Source organism: Myotis davidii, unplaced genomic scaffold (genome assembly GCF_000327345.1).
Source record: "Myotis davidii unplaced genomic scaffold, ASM32734v1 scaffold57, whole genome shotgun sequence".
NCBI classification, from domain to species: Eukaryota; Metazoa; Chordata; class Mammalia; order Chiroptera; family Vespertilionidae; genus Myotis; species Myotis davidii.
This window is the reverse complement of record NW_006289718.1, coordinates 234,988-246,149: the sequence shown is the minus strand read 5'-3', so window position 1 is coordinate 246,149 and position 11,162 is coordinate 234,988. Positions and strand designations below refer to the sequence as shown.

The 11,162-nt window shown below is 46.6% G+C and overlaps 1 protein-coding gene across 3 annotated transcripts in view; it reads left to right on the top strand.

Moving 5' to 3' along the window:
* Positions 1-11,162, top strand: part of TLN2 (talin 2) — a 427,582-nt gene that overhangs the window by 285,048 nt on the left and 131,372 nt on the right. For all 3 annotated transcript variants that reach the window (XM_015563004.1, XM_006762311.2, XM_015563003.1), the window contains 5 exons: positions 1,438-1,546; positions 2,317-2,525; positions 3,090-3,188; positions 7,276-7,443; positions 8,592-8,886. In XM_015563004.1, the coding sequence (XP_015418490.1) occupies positions 1,438-1,546; positions 2,317-2,525; positions 3,090-3,188; positions 7,276-7,443; positions 8,592-8,886 (880 nt within the window). The remainder of the gene's footprint in view (positions 1-1,437; positions 1,547-2,316; positions 2,526-3,089; positions 3,189-7,275; positions 7,444-8,591; positions 8,887-11,162) is intronic.

Here is an 11,162-nt window from a genome sequence, read left to right as displayed (position 1 = left end):
GGTGATTAGCTGCAGTCCTGTAGCTACTGCTGCATGGAGTCACCGGGCCCCTGGCTTTGCAGATCATATCCAGGGGCCAGCAGCACTGGCAACACCTGGGGTTTCCTGAGAGTGCAGAATCGTGGGCCTTCCCCTTCGGAATCAGAATCTACATTTTAGTTCTTCTCCGCCCTCCTTTGCACATTAGAATCACCTGAGGAGCTTTAAGGCCAAAGCCTAAGGCTCAAGCCAAACAAATCTGTGTCTCTGGGGGTGGGCCCTGGGTAGCAGTGCTTTTCACCTTCCCAGGTGACTCTACTGGGCAGCCAGAGTTGAAATCCACTGTTTTAGGACTGACAGAGCCATCATAGAAGCCAGAACCAAGATACAGCCTGTAGCTCATCTTGTCCAGCCAGGACAAACGGCTCCAAGTTCTCCCTGAAGCCCTGTTGTTCATTTGTGTACTTGTATACGCACAGGGTACTGCTTGTCTCAGTGCCGTGTCTCCCAGAAATCATTAAACATTCGCTCTGGGGAATGTCAGAGTGAAACATATGGCAGACTCCCAAACTCAGCACAATTGTAAGGTAGAATTTTAATATACTGGGATTTAACATTCTGCCTCAATTTTCTAAGAATTAGTATATGAATCATATTAGTAGCGCTAGGCACATCCTGAACCTAGATTAGTATTTTTGGATGTTTTAGGGAGCAGATCAGCATCAGTATATTTCCATAGGGTTGCCAGTAATGGTGTAAATGGTCATTTGACTAAGTCCAGAAATGCCAGAAAAGAGAATTTGCGATCTGTAGGTTCCCATGAACATAAACTATAAGAGCTGGGAGGGCTGTTAGAGACCATTGAATTCCTAGAGTGTAAGAAATGTGAGGTTCAGGGCCTGGATAAAATTTGCCCAAGGTTGTACCACTTATTAGTGGTAGAGCTGGATCTAGAACAGGGGTCTTGACCCATTCCCCCCCACCCCCGCCAAAAAAAAGGAACCACATGTATGTGGCATTCATGTTGTAAACAGAAGACAATCCCCACGTTGACCAAGAACACTCATGAGCTCAGACACCCTAATTCTATACACTTTCTCTAAAAAACAAGAAAAAATTAGCAACAATTGCTGGTGCTAACATGCAGTATTATCAAGAGACATCAACTATTCTCATTTTTATTGAATTCACCTAAATACAGCTACATAGAATTTTTGTAAGATCTTAAAAGTCAAAAAAAAAAATGTGTAAAAAAACGTGGAAAATTTACATGCTGTTTAGCCTCAATGCAGGAGCAAAAGGCCTGTACAGACATTGTTTAAGATGACTTCAGGGTCTCGTTGGTGTCGGCCCAGTAAGAGCGTAGCCAGAACCCTGGTCTCATTTTATGGCACGACTTCTCTGATTTCCTGGGTAATCCATGCAGTGATTGTGTCATGTGCTTGTCTGGTTTTGCAGGCGTCTAGGGTATGGGTTCAGAATAAAGTCGACGAATCCAAACATGAAATCCACTCTCAGGTCGATGCCATCACAGCTGGAACAGCTTCAGTTGTTAACCTCACTGCCGGTAAGACCCTGCGGGGTTTGTGGTATGCTGTGGTTTTTCTTTTGTGTGTGTGTGTTTTTTTTAAAAAGGTTCTTTGATTGAAACAGATTTTCATATTATGAGACGACAGTCTATTTTTAGGCACCCTGCGTGCTTCAGGCATTTTCTCCCACTGACCCAGGAGAAATGTAGAGACTATCCATCCCTTTGTGTCTGTATCATGCAGCGTCATTAAAAAGCATTTACGTCGCCCTTCTCCTTGTTCATCAGAGTGTTGGACATACTTCAAAGTACGTGGAGGCCTGTTTCTCCCTTCGGGGAGCTTACAGTCTGAGTGACGAGATCCGTCGTGCGCGCCTCCTGGCTTGTCCAGCAGTAGTCTCTTCTGCCGTGGCATCACTCCCCGCCCAACACTGTCAAGTGAGGGCCAGGGGATGTCTTCTCTTCCCTGAGCAGCCTGACCGTTTCAGCGGCAGAGTTGACCTCCCTAAGCTGCTGACAGTGGCCGAATGCAAAAGGCCGTGAGACGCTCAGCCTTCCTTTGGAATTTCAAAGGTGCCTGTGCTCAGCATTGCACTGTAGGCGGCCTCAGGGTGAAGGCGCCTGTGAAGAGCAGCATCTTGGAGATGGGGAGCCACCGTCTCACTGTGCACACGCGGTGCCTTGTGTCTGACTCCTGCAGAGTGGTGGGTGGCGAGCTGCTGCCCCCTGACCACGTATCTCCTGCCCAACTGGGCTCTCCTCCCTCTTCACCACCCTCCTTTGACCGAGATGGTCCTTCTCTGTCCCAGGTGACCCGGCAGACACGGACTACACAGCTGTGGGGTGTGCAATCACCACCATTTCTTCCAACCTGACGGAGATGTCCAAGGGCGTGAAGCTCTTGGCGGCCCTCATGGACGACGAGGTGGGCAGTGGGGAGGACTTGCTCAGAGCTGCAAGGACCCTCGCCGGGGCAGTGTCGGACTTGCTGAAAGCGGTGCAGCCTACTTCTGGAGAGGTGAGCTCTTCTTGGGGCAAGCCGTCTCTTGGGTTCTGCTGCGACAGGTGCAGCCTTTGAGTTCCAGGGATGGGGCTCTTGCTTCTAGAGCTGTTCCTTCCGTCCTGATGGGGCACGTGAAAAAGCGGTAGGGTTTACAAGTTGTTAAACTGGGCGCAGAACCGATGGTTCAGCATTCAGGACTAGTTGAGCTCTTAGTAGGAAGCCTCCCTTCTCCCTCCCTGCCCCCAAGGTACTCAGAAATGAACAGATGTGACAAATACACGTTTAAAAGGGGTACAAGTTTTGTGCCCTAAATTCCATAAAGCATGAGTCACCTTCCTACCAGCTGAGCAAGACTCCTTCGTTCAACATTTCGAACCCATCCACTGGTTTGTGAGACCTCGGGCACTTCCTCGCACAGATTTGGCCAGGACGTCATGTCTCCTGGCTGGCAGATAGTCAGAGATTCTTGTTTAGGTGCAGGACTGCCAATCCTGCAGGTTCCCTCCCCGCACTGCCTGTCGGTCGTACTGCGCAGGAAGTGCATTTTCCTTCCAACCAATGTGTGTTCTTTGTTCATAGCCCCGACAGACGGTTTTGACGGCTGCTGGAAGCATTGGACAGGCCAGTGGGGATCTTCTGAGACAGATCGGAGAGAATGAGACTGATGAGCGATTCCAAGTAAGATATTTGCAGCCCATAAGTCTTGGAAAGGAGCCTAAGTGATGGTCTAGACCAGGGGTGGGCAAACTTTTTGACTCGAGGGCCACAATGGGTTCTTAATCTGGACCAGAGGGCCGGAACAAAAGCATGGATGGAGTGTTTGTGTGAACTAATATAAATTCAAAGTAAACATCATTACATAAAAGGGTACGGTCTTTTTTTCCCCATAGTTTTATTCATTTCAAACAGGCCGGATCCGGCCCCCGGGCCGTAGTTTGCCCATGGCTGGTCTACACCCAAATGGGGAAAATGTAATGTAAAACCAAATCTGGGAGATGTGCAGGAGGCAGCTGATCGATGTTTCTCTCTCATCGATGTTTCTAACTCTCTATCTCTCTCCCTTCCTCTCTGTAAAAAATCAATAAAATATATTAAAAAAAAAAGAATAAGATTGGGTGGATTATCTTGGGGGTGAGGGGTTTGTGTGTTAATTTAATTTTTTTAATTGGAAAACTCATTTCACTTACAGTCATCATTATACAGCCCTTATTTAACTGTTCTCATTGGTCAATATACTGACATTTTTTAAACACAAAAGTGAAGGGAATAATATCATGAACTCCCTTGTATCTACCACCCAGCCTTCCCAAGAACCAACTCGTGGCCAGTCTTGTTTTATCTATTTGAGGGAGGTTTTTGTTGTTTTTGTTTTCTTAAAATATCTTTTTATTGATTTCAGAGAGGAAGGAAGAGGGAGAGAGAAAAAGAAATATCAGTGATGAGAAAGAATCATTGATTGGCTGCCTCCGACACACCCCACACTGGGGATCAAGCCCACAATCCGGGCATGTGCCCTGACCAGGAATCGAGCCATGACCTCCTGGTTCATAGGTGGACGCTCAACCACTGAGCCACGCCGGCTGGGCCTGGGGGCAGTTTGTAATTGAATTACCCTGGAGTCCATATCTGAGAGTGACAGAGTGTGCTGCGCACTCACACACACGGAGCACAGGCTCTCCTTCGTATTTAGAGGTGTGTCTATTGTCGGTCTGTGTCACCCAAAACCACAAACGCGGTGAAGTGTTTTTTGTCACCCTTCGTTTTCAATACCATGGGCATGTGCTCTCTGTTCTCTGGTGAACAGCTGTAGCCACTGTTTGCAGCTGCTTTGATGTACTGCCAGCTCAGATGGGATCTCAACTTGTCTGCCTCCATTGCCAGCCACCACAGATGAGGTGCCGAGGCCTGCTGCTGGGAGCCTCGGGCTCGAATGAGCTTCTCTTCTTACATACTTGCGGGAAGATGCCCTCCACTCCTCTTTCTCCTCTTCTTAAATCTTAATTTTGCAAATTGTGTATCAATACATTTTAATGAAATGGTTGCAGTCCTCTAGAAAGATGCCCTTCTCCAAATCTCATGTCCAGTTCAGTGTTGAGGAATTCAGCAGAATTGAGAATAAAAAGCTCATTCAGCTTTACTCTAGCATTTAAGTGTCTAGCTCCCTCTGTGGCAGTTTTGCATGCCATTTTACTTAGCACTACCAAATCTCATCAATGCAAGATTCATGTTACACTAAGACATGCCCGTGTATCTTGTGATTGACGAAACATGCAATTCCACCCACACATGTATTGTTTCTCCTCCTCATCCACACCTGTGGGGCTGGAGCCATGGGACTCATTCATATCCTGCAGTAACACCTCAGTGCTCGAACATTCACCTCGTGATGGGGGTGAGACCCACAATCCAGCATTCCTGGCATGTATCCCACTAACTCCAAGCTGACTGTGTCCCCATCCTGACTCAGATCCCAAAGAGCCCTTTGGCTTTTGTACTAGAGCAGATAATTCCTCATAGGCAGAGCCTTACTGAGGAACAGTGTGGATACGAGGTTCCGTGCTTGGTTTTCTAGGCTTCATTATCTTGAAATGATCAATGTACTTTCCACAAAAATACTGTTTCCCCAAAGTGTTTGGGGAGGTGGGACGGAAGTCACAGTCCTTCCTTAGGACATCTCAGGCATCCTTGTGTGTTAAAGACTGCCCTTTTTTTCCTTCGACATTTTCATCACCTATACATGCAAACTGCTTCCTAATGTTTGTTTCTGTTCAGACGCGCTAGGCAGCAGGTTCAGGCTCAGGTTCAGGCTCAGGACCTGGGCCTGTGGAGGCTCTCTTCCCAGGAAAGCCTGGCTGGAGCGCTTTGTTTCTGTAAGGCGTCCGGGTAAACACCGCCCCCGTGAGGTGATCTGCAGCCGCTCGTTCGGAGCAGCCCCGGGCTTCCTGACACTGGATTTCTTACTCCGGTTTTCAGATTCTTGAGATCCGATCTCAGAGCTTTTCTTTGGGTCTTCAACATGTTCCCAGACTTAACAAAGATTTATTTTACACGGGCGACATAATAGTGGTCTTGTTGAAAAGTTCGACAAAGGCCTTGTCTGCAACGATCGCTGTAGGATCACGTTCTTTTTCTTACTGTATTTTTTTTTCTTTTTTGGACAAAATTACTAGGAACAGGGTTTTTGTAAACGAGTTGAATAAAGCCCTTTAGAATAATCCTGAGTCTACATGACCAAACCTTGTCTCTGTGTGCGGGGATGGATTCACAACGAGGGAATGAATACTGTGACCCTTTGGAAAGTTGTTAGCCTAAGTCTTGTTAATAATTTGTGACATTCAGGTTGTGTTTTCACTGATCATTGAGCTATAGGTGTCCAAGAACTGTAACCTTTTGGGCTGTGTTGGGAGCAATTTCTAAAAATTGCAGCAGACAATTGCCAACTAGATCCCAGAGGCATCTTCAGCTTGTGGCATCACAGGCTTTGGTTTTTCCCTGGACAGTCAGTATCAGTAAACTTCAGAGACCAAAACAGACTGGGCTGGACTGTCCCTGTAAAACTGCTTGGCTTTGTCAATTTTAAAGTGCACTTACTTGGTGGTTTCTAATTGGCCTTTGCTCTATGTAAAACTGTGCAGTTTGGACAGACTTTCCAGTTTATCTTCTCATAAGAAATATTGTTGTAAAGGTTGTGGGTGTCCTTTGCATTCAGAATCAAAGGTGCTTTTCATTATCATCTGATGAATTAATAAAGACTTCTGACCACATCTCCTCTGGGGGAGTCTTCACACGTTTGTTCAAAATAAAAATGGCTCCTATGTTTGGGAAGGCATTTCCAAACCAAATAAACTACCTTCAATATGAAAAGCAAAGATGTAAATTAAATGTAGCGGTGGTTAGTCTTCAGGTCACAGAGATCGGTCACAAAGCTGGTGGCCGAAATCAAAGGATTTCCCGTCCTGCAGGCAGAATGCCTTCTTGTTGAGTCGAAGCATAAGCTGATCTTTAAAGGCTCCGCGCTCCTTGCATCCGCAGTGAGGTCATAGCTTTAGCTATGTGGCTTGTAGCTAGTTTATTTATGTAGACTCCCTGCCCACTTTTCATAATAATTTAATCCCTCTGCAGAAGGCTACGGATCACTGAGAATAACTTATGTGCAGAGCATCCCTTAGCTCTGGAAGTAGGTGTTGTCTGTGCATGTCCAACGTTGCCCTCTGGAGGCAATGTTGTGGCTGAATTCATGGTGATCACTTGGATTCTTGTGCAAAGTAGAAATCCAAAAAAATGAATTTTCAAGTTACAGTGGGGCATGGTGACTTGGAGGCCATGAATTCTATTTTTCCTACAGCACATAGTATTTGTGGCGTCTGGATGCATTTCAGCGTCGTTTGATCCACCAATACAACCACATTCAAGAGATGTGACTCTCAGTATTGGATAAGTGCATGGACGTTAATCACTGGTTATAATAAAAACCGTTTCCTCAAATTAACCTCTTTTAGATGTGAACTTGTGCTACTTAGTGAATGTATAGGAGAATATGTTATTAGGATGTGAGTCTCCATCATTAACTAGCTCCAAAGATAAGTTGACATTTCAGAAAAATAAGTGGAAAAGTATTATTCTGAAGTACTGAAGTCAAATGGAATTCTAATAAAATGGTTAAGTGGACACCACATTTTATTTTCCTGAAGGGTCATTAGAAAAAACAAAATGAATGACTCATGGGGTTTTTTTGTTTGTTTGTTTTTAAATTTCTTTTTCTTAGGACGTTTTAATGAGTTTGGCCAAAGCTGTTGCCAACGCTGCTGCTATGCTGGTACTAAAGGCAAAGAATGTTGCCCAAGTGGCCGAAGACGCGGTCCTGCAGAACAGGGTGATCGCCGCCGCCACCCAGTGTGCCCTCTCCACCTCCCAGCTGGTGGCCTGTGCCAAGGTCAGCCGGCTCGCACCCCCGGCCCTCGCTACAAAGTGTCGCATGCTCTTATCTGCCTCCAGTCATTGAGGGGAAACGGGCAACATTTGTTAAAATTGTTCGAGACTAAGTGCTTCAGGTGTCTTTTTTAGGTGATGTGACGGGATTTTTACGTAAACTGCTCAATTCTGCTTTCATCACTTGCTCTTTGTTCAAGGCCCCCGGCAGAGGTACCCTCCTGTGTCTAACTGCCACCTCTGCTGTCTCCCGTTTGGGCGTGTCAGCACGTCTTATTTACACCTGCACACACAGGTCCTTGCGCTGTGCAGTTCGGCACGATAAATGGGCCCAGAGCCACTGCGGAGCTTGTGGGGCCCTTTCTGCTCTGCACAGTGATGGAGTGAGGGTGGTGAGGCCTCAGGTCGTCGTTGTCAGAATGCACACTCTGTGCTTAGCCTTGTTAATCACCGTCACCCGTTCACTGAAAGAGGAAATTGAGGCCTTAGATGTTATTACACAGAAGCAGTAGGTGGCAGAGCTGAGTTTTTTAACTCGGGCCTGACCTCAGATACCCTTTCCACCCCACCATCTGATGAGATGATGCCTGCGAAGGTGGGAGGTGTCTGTGTCTCAACGTGATGACATAGCGTAGAGGACAGGTCCATGCGTTGGCCCAGCCTGGCCTTCCCTAGGCTGTGGGAGGATGTGCAGCATCTGTCAGAGGTGTCCTGGATGGTCCCCCTCCTCATATCCACAGGTACTGACAGAATCCCCTGTTCGTTAAAGTGCCATGAAGCAGAGTTCCATGTGCCTCTGGAAAAAGAAATACAATTCTTTTGGTTGTCTTGTTATCCTAGCTCAGAAGACTCAATTTTAGAGGTTTCTTGAAGGAGGAGGCATAGTTGGTAAATACTGGAAGTGACTTTGAAAGTAGTCAGTAGTATAGATTGTTATAGATCCCTAACAAAGATAAAAATTAGCAGCATCTGAAATCACAAAGGCCAAGTGAGGTAGTGAAAATGAGAAACTGCAGTGATGGTTTAGTTTAATTCCTGGTCCTGTAATTAAGGAACTGAGGCCCAGAGCAGGAAGGGACTTGGTGCAAAGCTAGTGCACACGGGGGACCAAGAGGACCCACAGGGCCCAGACCCGCTCTCACCCTCCTGCAGGTGGTGAGCCCCACCATCAGCTCCCCCGTGTGCCAGGAGCAGCTGATCGAAGCAGGGAAGCTTGTGGACCGCTCAGTGGAGAACTGCGTCCGCGCCTGCCAGGCAGCCACAGATGACAGCGAGCTCCTGAAGCAAGTCAGCGCGGCGGCCAGCGTGGTCAGCCAGGCCCTGCACGACCTCCTGCAGCACGTGCGACAGTTTGCCAGCCGAGGCGAGCCCATCGGCCGCTACGACCAGGCCACCGACACCATCATGTGTGTCACCGAGAGCATCTTCAGCTCCATGGGCGATGCTGGTGAGGGGTTGGGCTGGGGAGTGGGGGGATGTGGTCAGTTGGGCTCCCTGATAGTGATGATGCAGAGTAAGGTAGGTGACGGCCGCCTGGTCCTGAACGGTTTTTTTCAGTGGTTAGAGCATTGGCCTGCAGACCAACAGATCGTGGGTCCAATTCCCAGCCCCAATCGGGACGTATGTAGGAGGCAACCAATCGATGTCTCTCTCCTCCCCCTCTCTCTAAAACATCAATGATCAGTGGTTAGAGCATTGGCCTGCAGACCAAAGGATCGTGGGTTCAATTCCCAGCCCCAATCAGGACGTGTGTGGGAGGCAACCAATCGATGTCTCTCTCCTTCCCCTCTCTCTAAAGCATCAATGAAAAAAAATATTCTCGGGTGAGGATAAAAAAAAAAAAGAAAAGAGTGAATCTTGCTAGAAGTTTGCTATACTCTGGTCTCTGAAAAAAAAAATATTCTCAGGTGAGGATAAAAAAAAATAAAAGAATGAATCTTGCTAGAAGTTTGCTATACTCCGGTCTCTGAGAGGAAGTCACCCATGTGCCACACAAGGTCAGGGGTTCATCAAGCGGCAAGACAGGATTGAGGGGAGAGTTTCAGTGAAGGCCTTTATTGGGGTTTCCTGGGGAAGGCAATGCTAGGCAGTGAACAGTTTCAGGCTGGCGGGTGTGAGTAATTTCAGCAGGCTCCACACTGCAGGGCCGGCCCTGGGTGCCTGGTACTTGGCCCTGGGATGACTAAGGCAGAGAATATTGCTTGCTGGCCAGTTAGAGGACGTGTGACTCAGGACTGGATAGCTTGCATAGCAAAGGCATGCTCCAGCCCAGGAGGAGCAGTCTCTTTCCATCCACAGAGGTATTTTCTTAAAATGGCAAACATCATTATATGCAGAAAATTTAAAAATATACAGTACATGTACCTTTTCCATCTGTTCGTTCAAAAGTATGTCTCCCCAGACCCAGCCCATCACTGTCCCATCTAAATCTCCAGAACTGACCATTTACCAATTTGTTTTTATTCTTCCTAGTCATGTATACGTGCATGTATAACTCCCTCTTTCTTTTTAGTATTTTGGTTTACTTGAGGGTGAGTGGGGGGCGGGGGCAGTATATGTAGGGTAAATTCCTATCAGTGGAATGCTGGGACTATAGCTCTATAGGTTTTTATTTTATTTTAAATGTGTCTATGAAATTTCTCTCCAGAAAGATCCCACAATTATTTTTAACCCTACTAGTTGTTTGTAAAAGGTCTGTTTTCCTGCTTCTGCATCAACGCAGAGCAATACTTTATAGCGAGTATTTTTTAAAGAAAATTACCTTGCGCTTTTCTGTGTCCTGAGCCACGCCTCCTCTAAATGGCCAGCAAGCAATATTCTCTGCCTTAGTCATCCCAGGGCCAAGTACCAGGCACCCAGGGCCGGCCCTGCAGTGTGGAGCCTGCTGAAATTACTCACACCTGCCAGCCTGAAACTGTTCACCTGCCTAGCATTGCTCCACATATTTGGACTTTTGTTGTTACTTTTGTTTGTCTGTTTTAACAAACCTTTTATTTTGGAAGACTTTTAGGTTTACAGAGAAGCTGCAGAGGTAATGCAGAGTTCTCATGGACCCTCCCAGTTCCTTGCATTTTCAGCCTGTCCCTCCCCTGGGGCACGTTTGTCAGCCCGGGTCTCGGCACTGGTGCATTACTGTTAACTAAACTCCTGGATTTCACCAGTTTTTCCTCTGGTGATGTCCTTTTACTATTGTCCCAGGATCCAAATCCAAGACATCTTGAATTTAGCACATTTTGATTTTCCTGAAAGCGCTTTTACCGTTAACAGTGCAGTATGTCAGCATTCTTCTCCAAAGACCTTTGGAAGAGGAAGAAATCCCTTACATTTCACTGGTTTTATTTATTTTTATTTGTGTGTGTAATCTGGATTTTAAACATATTTTTAAATTTATATTTATTGTTGAAAGTATTACATGTCTCCCTAATTCCCCTCACTGATTCCCTCCACCCCGCTCCCACCCCCTCCGCAGGCCTCCACCACACTATTGTCTGTCCATGGGTCATGCATTGATATATGTAAGTTCTTTGGTTAATGTTGACGCTATACTCCTCCCACTTCCAAAAGGGAGTTAAAATGGATTTCAGTAAAATCACAGGTACAATAAAATCAAACAATTATCAGTAACAAGGTCAAAACAAGTACTGAGAAGAAGAGGGTAAGCAAAGGGACACTGGGTAAGGAAAACTGGGCCAAGGCAAATCATAGCATTTGGGCGTGAAACGG